This window comes from Lonchura striata, chromosome 2 (assembly GCF_046129695.1).
Source record: "Lonchura striata isolate bLonStr1 chromosome 2, bLonStr1.mat, whole genome shotgun sequence".
NCBI lineage: Eukaryota > Metazoa > Chordata > Aves > Passeriformes > Estrildidae > Lonchura > Lonchura striata.
In genome coordinates, this window is record NC_134604.1 from 42341390 (window position 1) to 42353508 (window position 12119).

The following is a 12119-nucleotide window of genomic DNA, read 5'->3' on the forward strand; positions in this document are numbered from 1 at the left end:
CATTTTGAGCTCTTGGTCAGCGTTCTGGTAAGTACTGTGGAAGTTTTTTAGATTTCGATATGCAGCGATAACATCTTAAACCCCTCCAGTGGAAATTTATGGTCTTATTTATCTTCCTCATTATCTTCCCCAGTGCTTTCAAGTGACCGAAGTCTTTCACGGGTCACGTTGCAGGGGGCAGAGATGCCTGTATTAGGGACCGCGGCCGAGCAAAGCGATGGGGGCCGGTGTCAGGGAGAACCGCGGGGTTGGGGGAGCGGTGCTGCCCCGCGGCCCCGGCGGGCGCGCCGTCCCGCACGGGCCCCAGCGGCTCCGCGGGCCCCTCCGGCCGCTCCCCTTCCTGCCCGCCTGCCAGCCGCCTGGAAATCCCCGCACGCTCGGGTTTCCCCCGCCCGGGGAAGGGGGCGGAGGAAAGTCCCGGCTGCTGACGGCAGCGCCGCCTCCCCCCCGCGCCCGGCCGAGGGCGCCCGCGGGCCCGGGGAAGGCCGGGCTGGACCGGGCTGGGCCGGGCTGGGCCGGGCCGGGCTGGGCCGGGCGGGCCAGCGCCATCAGGCGGGGCCCGCGCCCGGGCCGAGCCCGAAGCTGCCGGGCCGGCCTGGCCGGAGTTTTCCAGGCGCGGGGCGGGCTCCTCTCCCCCCGCCCCTGCCACGCACCGCATATAGGCTGGGCCTTGGTGGGGCCCGCTGCGGGGCTGCGCTTGAGGCCGTGAGTACGGGGCGCAGGGGGCTGGGGCTGGGGCTGGGGCTGGGGCTGGGGCTGGGGCTGGGGCTGGGGCTGGGGCTGGGGCTGGGCCTGGGCCGCCCGTGGGGAGCAGGGGGTGCCCGTGCCCTGGGCCTGTGCCCGGCCTGGCTGGAGGAGCTGCGGGTGCCGGCCGTGCCCCGGCGCGGCTGCCCCGCTGGAGCCCGCTCGGGGAGCGGGCCGGCCCGCGGCCGGGGGCCGGGCCTTGGCTGTCGCCGCCGTGCGGGCGCTGCTGCTCAGGAGCTGGGGCCTCAGCGCAGGGAGCTGTTTCTGCAGTGCTGTGTCATCGTAACCGAGGCGTTCCTGGAAAAGCTGTTTGGAAATCGATCGACCAGACTACTAAATACCTAACTTTATATGTGTTCATAGCTAAATATGTAAAAACCCTTTGAACTTTGTGTTTGCCCGTACTTGAATTTTTAGGGAAGTTCAGTTTTGCCGATGCCCTTGCTTCAAATATAATTGGATTTACCTAAATAAGAAAATCCAGTACTCTTTTACGTCAGTGTTATAAAACTGTGTCTTCATTGTTTGGGAATCTACAAGCTTAAACCAATTTAAATGTATGCAACTTCTTTAGTACAGGATTTTACCTTTAGTTATACAGCTTGCGATTAAGTAGCCTGATTAATCTGTCTGCCAAAAAATTCTGCTTGTGGGTTAAACAATTTTGCATATGCGTCAATAAGAGGGAAATGGACTGTGTGAAATCACTCCATTTCACAGTACGTGAAATTGACTCCCTGAAACTTCCTAGCTGACATTAGACAGGCAGAGGAACTTGGGGCTGTTCAGCCTGGAGAAGAGAAGGTTGCATGGAGATCCCTTAGCAACCTGCCAAGGTCCGAAGGAGGTCTGCCGGGAAGCCAGAGAGCCTTCCTCTTCGTCAGGAACTGTAGTGACAGGATATGCAGTAATGGGTACAAACTGAAAGAGAGGAAGCTGATGTTAGATATTAGGAAGGAATTCTTTACTGCGAGAATGGTGAGACTGGAACAGGTTGCCCAGAGAGGTTGTGGACATCTCAATAGTGGCAATTGGGATGTCTACAAAAAAAGCCAGGTTGGATGTGACTGTTCCTACTAGAAGATGTCTCTGCCCATGGCAGGGAGGTTGGGACTAGAGGATCTTTAGGGTCTCTCCCAGCCCTTAACATATTATAAATGCAGAAAGCTTGTGCTGTTCCAGTTAATGTAATTGCTGTTTGCATAGACATTACATGCACCTCATCTTGTGTATTTTAAAACACTATTTTTCTTCCTTACAGGTTTTGTTCTGCCACAAAAGATACTTAAAATTTCTCCTTGAGGACAGTCAGTACCAATATGGAAGCGTAGGCACCTTTAGAAGGGACTTCAGTCTTACCTCCGGGAGGTAGTTCTGTGCAGAAATAAAGAAACTAAGGCATCAAATACTTTTTTTTTTTAATCTGAGAGTTCTGTTTGCTTCTGTATGCCATAACCATGGCATACAGGAAAAACTTAATTCAACAGTATAAAGCATCTGAATGTCTCAACACAAGGCAATTAATTTATGTTAAATTGGTTAACTCTGTACTTGTAACTAAGGCACCGAGTTAAAAGTGAAGTGCTCTGTTGATTCGGTGCTGACTTGTAGACAAACCTGTCCCAGGTTTGTTAATAAAGAGAGTTCATCCTTGTCTGAGACAGTGTATAGGATTTGTTTCTCTAATAGCTGAATACTCTATACATGTGAAGTTGAGTGTAAACCAGCTTCTTTAGTCTTAACAACTTATTACAACAATATGCAGAACTTGAGAGGTGGTTTTTTTTGGAGTTCAGTAGTGGCAAATATACTAAGATTAGTTTAGTACCATCATTCAGGGTCTATATTTTTTGTGTGCCCTTTGAACTTGATAAAGTCTTCTTTTCAGCCTCCTAGTGTGGTTTTACAAACTAAAATCTTTGTGTGTGTATAAGCTACATATTTATCAGCTGTTTAGGGTGAAATCTTGTCCTTAAATCATCTAACATATGTTTTGGATAGAAACAATATTGCTTTAATTGCCCCCCAATTTAGTTTCTTTATTGACAAAGGGTTTTGATAAACCCATTTGTGTTTTTTTCCTCTTTTGAGCTGAACCTCCACTAGCCTGACAAATTGTTACTGCTCTCCCAGATATACAGAACACATAAAGCATGTGATGCTTATGTGATTTAATGGAAATTGTTTTTCAACATGCTTTCTTCAATTGTTAAAATGGGATGGGGAAACTTTTGAGCTGAAAGAAGTTGCTAAACTAGGGTACAAGAACTTGCCAAATGTTTATAGGCTGTTAAATCATGAGGTCAGTTCTATTCATGTGCACATTTGAAGTTACACTTTAAAAGTTGCTTTTGTACAGACAGGGGTTGTTCCAAATTGCCTTTAATGCACACAACTACCTCCCAGAGGAAGACTTGTCCCATTTTTCCCAAAACAGTCCATTTTGAACACAGTGGAAGATAGCCCTTTCTTGACTAGCATCATGAGGCAGAGTGCTCTGTGTGACGAGCTGAAGTATGACCTGTCCTGTGAACTCTACAGAATGTCAACATTCTCCACCTTCCCCATGAACACGCCGGTATCAGAGCGCAGCCTTGCCCGGGCTGGGTTTTATTACACGGGTGTGCAAGATAAAGTTAAGTGCTTCAGTTGTGGCTTAACATTGGATAACTGGCAGCCAGGAGATAATGCTATGGAAAAACATAAGCAGCTGTATCCTCGCTGCAGTTTTGTTCAAAGAATGCTTTCAGATAACAACGCGGGATTGTCATCTCGTTCTGCCTTTTCACCCTCAATTGCAAACAGTCTGCCACCGTCTCTACATTCCATAGCACTTTCTCCAAGTTTAGAACAGGTTGGATATTTCAGTGGCTCATTTTCCAGTTTTCCTCATGACCCAGTAACTACTAGGGCAGCTGAAGACCTTCCATTCTTGAGCCCTAAGCTTCACAATCATTCTATGAGGACAGAAGATGCTAGGCTATGCACCTTTCAGTCATGGCCACTGACGTTTCTCTCACCCACTGATTTGGCAAAGGCTGGATTTTATTACCTGGGGACAGCAGACAAAGTTGCTTGTTTTACCTGTGGTGGTCAGCTGTATAATTGGGAACCAAAAGATAATGCTGTGTCAGAGCATCGGAGACACTATCCCAACTGCCCTTTTGTGGAAAACCTTATCCGAGACCAGCAGAGTTTCAATGTTTCAAATGTGAGCATGCAAACCCATGAAGCACGTGTTAAAACATTTTTAAATTGGCCAACCAGAATTCCAGTTCAGCCTGAACAGCTTGCAGATGCTGGCTTTTACTATGTAGGTAAGAAACCCAGACTTCTCCAGTTTTATTCATGCTGCTATATCAGCATTTACTTTCAAGTAAGTTGTGTCAGGGTTTGCTAGATATTTTGCCTTGTGTTTTTTTAAGGTCGCAATGATGATGTGAAGTGTTTTTGCTGTGATGGTGGCTTAAGGTGCTGGGAATCTGGAGATGATCCATGGATTGAGCATGCAAAGTGGTTTCCAAGGTAACTTGCAAAATCTTCATCATAATTTGTTTATATTCCTAAATTTTTTAATTTTGGTAGATATGTACTGCACTTACTAGTTTTGTTTAACTTTATTTTATATGCAGATTCACTCTAATTTGGATGTATTGCATGTATGTAGAAAAGCTCTGAAGGCTGTAGGTGTGTGTAATTAAAACATTTCTTCATTGACAATGACATATAATGCTTTCCCCTTCATTATTAAAAGCTGTCTGTGTCCCCAGATCACTAACAACAAGTGAGACTGCATTGTTAATGAGCATACTTTTCTGTGTAAGAGAAACACTCAGTAAGTCAGTGCCCCCCTCCCTGATCAAGGGGAGCAAAGGCTGCTGAGAAATGAAGTAAAATGAATGTTTAACTCATTGGTTCTGGGTTTGTGCCCATGCTGAATGCTCATGAACCAATTTTTCTGCTTGCAGAGTTTACTTTCCTATGTGTGGAAGGGCTTGTGAAGGTTTCAGTGGCTCTTTAGTATGTCTCTACTGGAAAAAGAACAGAAATAACTTTTTAATGTCACCTATAATTAAATGGCAATTTCATACCTAATTGTTATCTATGCCTGTGGAAATCACCACCTCCATTATGGAAATAGTTGCACTTAATTTCAGGAAAGCTAATAATAGTTCTTTTCATTGTAGATCTCCAGCAATTTATCAGCTACTGCTGGACTATATGATGTATGTAAGGCTAAATGTCACTTGTTGTTTCTTACTGTGTTAAGCCTGTCAGTAAATGTACATAAGAGATAAATCTGTGTTAGTGAAGCAGACCTGGCTTTGATAATGGTATCATATTTTGTTAAATTATTTCTTAAGAATGATTTGAGTAGGAGGTAAGATTGGTGAGATGCAAGATAGAAACAGCTTATCTTATAGAAACTGCACTTTGTAGTGATTCTGACATAGTGTCATTTCTCATGACATACCCTTTTGATTACAAGTGGTAGCAGAATGTAAAGCTGCTGCATTTATATACATAAGCTTACTGATAGCTGGATGTCATGGAAAAACTTTATGCAAGTGTCACCAGACACTAGGCTGCACCAAGCTTCCAATTAAGAGTATTTTTTCTCTTCTGAAGGAAGAGAAATATATTTAACTTCCACTGGGTTTAAACTTGTCCATTCTTCTATGTTTTTTTTCCTTTGGCAGGTAGAAAGTATAATTTGATGCACTTTTGTCAATGTTTCAGGTGTGAGTATCTGCTTCGTGTAAAAGGAAGAGAGTTTGTAGATCAAATTCAGGCCAGATTTCCCCATCTCCTTGAACAGGTAAACTTTTAATGTCCTGTAACTTTGGTTTTCCCGTGTTGAACAGTGCTGTATTCTTTTTTCGAGTTAATTCTTCTGTCTCATTTATGCTTATGCTTCTCCTGGGTTTTTAACATCATAAATTCTCTTCATGAGCACATGAAAAAAACTAGTGCTGAACCATGGCTAGTCTTTGACTAGTAGAGTTTAACCTCTACAGATTACTTTTGGAGAGTTCTATGAAGCAGTGAGCTCCTTTGTGTTAGCAGAGTGAAATACTGATTATACACTGAATAGTGCAGATCAGTAATTATTATTTCAGAAATCAGGCATGGACAATGTGAATTATTTGTATTCATAATTCTTATGGCAAGAGTAACCAGACTTCACTTCATGGAAGTGGTCAGCAGTAGCTTTGTGTTGATTATACAGTTGCACAAATTTGCAGACTTGTGTAACTGCAGGTGAAATTTTTAATGGGTAGGAAGCTTAGCAAGATTGATGACAAACAATATGTTAGAAAGCTACTTAGAAGGAAGAGCAATACTTCAATCCTAACATAGTTCTCTTGTGTTCTATAGCTCTTGTCGACCTCTGATCCACCTGTAAATGAAAACCTTGATCCTCCAAGTATGTATATTAAAGCATGTTTTTAAACTCCCCCAGCATTCTGCAAGCTTAATGATTGCTAAGTGAGTTAGCTTTGGATAGCCAATTCTTAGATTTGTTTCCTAAAATTATAATAATTTTGATGTTGAATTGACAAGCTCTGAGGAAACATCTCTAAGAGATCCTGTTTTTCATTTTCCTTATTTTCATACTAGCAGCTCATATTAAAATTTTTGGGTTGCACACTTGCTTTTTTTTTTATTTCAGGGTTGCGTTAAGCAAAGCAAGTGTTGAGCTGGGTGGAACAGTTGCTAGAGGGTGTCATGACTATACAGTTATGCAATTCCATCTCTTTGGCACACAACTAAGTAAATGCTCTGAGCTGAGCAGCAGCAGTTAAGGAAGAAGGTGGGACAAGCTGATACAGTGAAGTCTTTCTAGGCTGGACTCCAGTTATGGTGGAAAAACCCACTCACCCTCTGGGAGTGTATGCTGTCCTAGTCTCTCCTGACTGAGGACAATGACACAGAATCCCATGTGTCTGGTGTTTACTAAATTAAATGCAGATTACTGATCAAGAGTTGGAATAGAACAATTGTTTGTACTATAAACTGACTTCCCTCCCCCACCCCTGGCACACTCCCAGGCCATTTTTCAAGGCTGAAGTTGGAAATTACTGAAGTACAAAAAAAGCTGCTAGGACTGGCTGGCTTCCATTTTTAAAACTACTTAAAAAATTCTCTTTAAACAGTTGAAACTTTTTACTGGTCAGTGTTCATGTATGTAGGTAATGTTGATGTATCTGACTTTCTGGGGTTGTATGGATATTTTATTCATTATGTTATACACAAGGATTTTCCTTTTTCTTTAGTTATTCATTTTGAACCTGGAGAGAGCCATTCAGAAGATGCAATCATGATGAACACGCCTGTGGTTAAAGCTGCCTTGGAGATGGGATTCAGTAGAAGGCTAATAAAGCAAACAGTGCAAAGTAAAATCTTGGCCACTGGAGAAAACTACAAGACTGTTAATGATCTTGTGTCTGATCTGCTCATGGCTGAAGATGAGACAATTCAAGAAGAGAAAGAAAAGCAGTTGGAAGAAGTAGCATCAGGTAGGCATCAGGCATAAATAAAAGTGAAATCTGAAGCTGTTAGTAATATGTATAGTTTTTATATTAGTTTTTATGCGCCAAGTGATTTAGTTTAATTACTGCTAGGATCAGCTTCTATAAAAGCATTGTCAGGATATCTGTATGGAGCCAGCAGCCTGAGAATTGTTTCACTCCCTTTTAGGAAAGTGGTTCATAGCAGAGGCCAAGAGTTCAGAAACACCTCTTCTTTCCAAAGCCATTTTTTTTTCATTTGTGTGCCTTTATATTGCTGTCAATGAAACAGTTGGTACGCTATTATTTTTTATCCAAGTTTGGCTGCTCTTTGAGCTGCTTGAATCAGTAAGCCACCATATCTACCTCCTAAGGATAGGCCACAAAGTTCTACAAATTCAGATTCTGTAAGATGGACAAAGATCTGCTTTTCTGTCTGACTCAGCCCATATATGACAGTAATTTGTTTATTTGATGTATCTTTAACATTTCCTGATGCTTCAATGCCATGTAAGTTTTGAAGCCTGAAGAAATCCTTCTGATTTTGTTTTTGTGAAGCAGAATGAAACTTCTCAATTATAAATGAAATTAAGGATGCTTCTTTCCTAGTTGTATTTCTTTTAAAAAACATAGATGGATTCAGCATTATAATCCTACTAGAAATTTTCTTGTTCTTGTTTGTAGTAGAGTATTAAAATAGTCTGCAGAGTCTGATTGTGCTGTACTTCTGGTTTTCTTGTATGTAATTGTGTTGGATGCTTCATAGAAGAGCTTTCTTTTATTTACAGCCCAGCACTGACAAAAGTTAACCTCTGGCATGTCAATGAGTTAGTGGTGGTGTTAGTTTTTTCTTTGCAATTGCCCAGAGAGTATAAATCTCACTAATATGGAGTTACATGGGATCCTCTGTGATCATTTAACCTAGAGATGGGAGCAGGAAGTTTTCTTGCTGAACAGGCTTTGGCTCAGAAGCTGCTTGTTTGTGGTTTCCTTAAGTCTGTTCATTGTGTGAATACCATTAAAACTTGCTGAGTGTTTTATTAATAATGTGTAATAAGCAAATATTGCAAGTAGAGTTTAAAGAATATCCATTATTGCTAAACTGAAGTGCAACTTGGAGTATTGTATTCCTAATTCTCTTATCTAATTCCTCCTTGTGTTCCAGATGATTTGTACTTGATCCAGAAGAATCGAATGGCTTTATTCCAGCGTTTAACATGTATACTGCCAATCCTTGGCAGTTTACTGTCAGCTAAAGTGATAACAGAACTTGAGCATGATGTTATTAAGCAGAAGACTCAGTTACCATTGCAGGCAAGGGAACTGATAGATACAGTTTTAGTGAAAGGAAATGAAGCAGCCAGCATCTTCAGGAACTGTCTGCGAGACTGTGACCCTGTGCTCTACAAGGATTTATTTGGTATGTGTCTCTGGTTTCCTTCTGTTTTTAAAGGATATCCTTTTATAGAGGTCTTACCAGTGCTCTCACAACAGTCTAAAGAAAAAGAAACAAACATGCTGTTTGAACATAGATTAGTTAAATGATAAGGATTTTCTTTTCTTTTATTCTAGTGGAGAAGACCATCAAGTACGTTCCCACAGAAGATGTTTCAGGTACCTTAAATTCTACCTTCTATCTTAAAGACAACTAAAATAAAAAAAAAATTACTTTGGTTAAGAAATAGGTTTGATGCTTTACCCTCTCTCTAATTCTGCTTTAGTAATATGGACTGAAAAAGTTAACCAAAAGTTAAGTGCTTCTGCATACTTGCAAGTCTGTCAGCTATCAGCTGTGTCCTGTGCCTTGCTCATGCTTTTGCACATCACAGGATGTAGAGTTTTCTGGAGCTCAACAATCCGAGAAGCACATGCTGGACTTGATCCTGATACAAGCGTTCAGGCATTTGGTAAAGACTGGAGAATGAGTAATTGGTTAACATATCATCTATGCTTTTCCAGAGTGGGCATAGGTGTCCTGAGATCTAGTTTGACCAACGGTCTGTAGGTAAAAACTTGTCAGACATGAGATTGAGTTTGCTCTGGTCCTGCAGTTTAATCTGTTAATAGACTGGAGAAAAGTATACAAGCCTGGATATAGCCCACTTCCACCAGTCAGGCTGTATTTGTGTTTCTGATATCCAACCAAGAAAAGTAAAACATTTGCTAAAATGTAAACACTGGTTGGCCTCCAACCCCTGGGCTATCCATCATCTCACAGAACTGGAAAGTACTACAGACTAATTCCTTGCATGCCACTTTCTGAGCTCTAGAAAATGTTCACTGCCATCTATATTTACTCAATAGAGGCAGCGAAATAAAAGGTGGAAGGAAAGGGGCATGGCTACACTCTAAATAAATAACGTTTTGATCTATTCACATATATTCAGGCTGACAAAAACTTACCTTATTTTTTCCAGGTTTACCTATGGAAGAACAATTAAGAAGATTGCAAGAGGAAAGAACATGTAAAGTTTGCATGGACAAAGAAGTTTCTATTGTTTTTATTCCATGTGGTCACTTAGTGGTGTGCAAAGAATGTGCACCATCCCTTAGAAAATGCCCTATTTGCAGGGGGATAATAAAGGGTACAGTCCGGACATTTCTTTCATAAAGAGGGAGATTGACAAAATGTCTTTGTTCTGCCATACTTCACTGCTGAAGCTTAACACAGCTGTATCTCAAGAATGGAAAACTGTGGTACAGAAAGCTAACAAAAGTTTTGTGATAGTAAGGCATATCCTCATTATGATGCGTGTATGATTATGTATAGAAGGCCTTTGGTGCCAAAGATTCTCTGTTCATAAAAATAACCAAGTATTAGGGTGAGGTTTTTCTGGCCTTCCTTTCTGAGTAGGGAAAGTAGTTTCACTAGTGTCACTTTAATTCAAAGAAGTTTTTTGTTAAGTTCCTAAAATGGAGCTTGGCATAACTCTTCTTTTGAGTTTCCTCCATGTGGATGTGAGGAAATATACTAAAATTGCTGTTATTAATAGTTAATGTTAATTAACTTCAGCTACTTCTGGTTTAGCTTTCTTCTCGACTTAAGGAGAAAAGAGGCTAACTGTTGCAGGAACAGCAGCACTTGTAAAGATTTTTCATGTCTTGATACTTGTGCAATGTATATTACTAATAGTTTTTATGAAGATTGAATTAAAATATTTCTACTTCTCAAACTTGGGCTGGTTTATTCTGTTGCTGTTGTTGACTTTTCTCTGTAGACTGCAGTGATTAGAATGCTGTCTTTTCCTTACCAAAGTTTGGGATTGTTTGCCTGCAATAGTAAAGTAAAACTTCATTCCATTTGTCTTCATTTTTGAACAGGGAAGTGAACTTCTCTGCTGTTTGGTGATTTCCTCTCTATTTAAAAACAAACAGTAGCCCCCCCCCAAAACTCCAACAGCATCTGGTACTTCCTTCTGATTTGATTTTTCAAATTACAGAAATCCTGGTCCTTGTGACCTTAAAGATGAGACAGAGGGTAGCCATACAGTCTGTGCTAGGGATTAAATGTAAAAGCTACTTTTCTGTGTTTGGAACTTTATAGGGATTGTGCAGTTAAATAATAGGATCTCCCAGGCATCTCTGAAGTCTTGGATTTTGTTTTGGTAAACTGATATTTTGGGAGCTCCTATTCCCTTACTGGTTGACTCATGATCTTTTTCAGCTTTGTATCCCTAGACTTGCATGGTGGATACCTCCAAAGGTGTTCACAAGTAGGTTGCAAGGATTTCATGTCAGTCACTGGAAGAATACTGCCAGGTTAATGGCAACAGGTCCTGAAGTGGTGGAGTCAGTTTGTCTGGCTCTCATTTAAAGTTCAGTCCACAGCTGCCCACACTTAGAGCCTGAGTGTGGATAACACAGTCTTCAGTCCAGACCTGGATTCTTTACCTGTAGGTTGGCTTGCTGTAATTCTTTAAAATGCAGACTTTTGTTTTGTTCAGCTTCCATTTATTTTTATTACTAAAAATGTGAATGTTTCAAATTAAATGTTTCAAATGTAGTTTTAAACAGCTTTGATTCATGTGCTTTTCCTTTCTTGGTTTTGAAATGCCTCTAAAAGCTCTTTTGTCTTGTGTAACAACTTAAGATGTTTTCACAGCCTTTGACAACTTTTTAAGAAAGCAATCTCAGGACTTGAAATTTCATTGATTTATTCCAGGTGAGAAATTAGTAAGATTACTTTCTACAGATTAAGATGAACCTGCAGGGGGAGCTGGGTAGGTCAGGCTCACCTGAAAAGTGTGGGGGTGCTAGCAGGTACACCTTGTTTCTGAGCAGAGAAGAGGACAGGAAAAAACATACTAGCAGGCAGACTTTTTAAGCAATGCATTTTTCTTTAGAACTGTGTGGGGTGAGAGTTTTTCAGACACTGCAATTAACTACATATAAATCAGATGAGAGGATATTCAGGGCTTTAAAAAGTGTTCAGTGTCATTTGTGATGCCTGTGTGTATCTCCCTCAGGTCCTGCAACACCAGTCAGCCCATCACTGAATGTTTTTAATATCCCTTCAAAGAGCAGCTTCAAACAGCACCAGCTCTCTGCACTAGGCACCTGAATTGCTTTGAGATGTGGAAGAACTTGATCTAGAAACTAGTGGGTAAAACTGTGACCTAGTTTTGGCAGGAAGGCTGATACAGGTTATGACTCTGCTACACCTCGCTATAATGACTGGATGCCCTGATTAATAATGTGAGCATGTGAGCACTTACGCTCTCCTTATGACTACTCCAAGAAAGTCAGGCTTGTCTGCAGGACATTGCAAACAACCCTGGCAAAAGGTTAAACCATGGGTAACAGTGTGGTGGTTCACTGGGAGAGGGTCAAGTGACTTCTGTCACTTGTGAACCAGCTGACCAT

The 12119-nt window shown here is 41.4% G+C and overlaps 1 protein-coding gene across 1 annotated transcript; it reads left to right on the top strand.

Annotated features, from left to right (window-relative positions):
• The first annotated feature begins 531 nt into the window (after positions 1 to 531).
• On the top strand, positions 532 to 11269 carry BIRC2 (baculoviral IAP repeat containing 2). The gene is made up of 9 exons (XM_021529335.2): positions 532 to 705; positions 2006 to 4061; positions 4170 to 4269; positions 5485 to 5563; positions 6124 to 6172; positions 7023 to 7265; positions 8422 to 8676; positions 8829 to 8870; positions 9674 to 11269. Exons 2-9 carry the CDS (start codon positions 3227 to 3229, stop codon positions 9865 to 9867), a joined length of 1797 nt encoding a protein of 598 aa, XP_021385010.1. The 5' UTR covers positions 532 to 705; positions 2006 to 3226; the 3' UTR covers positions 9868 to 11269.
• Positions 11270 to 12119: the final 850 nt, after the last annotated feature.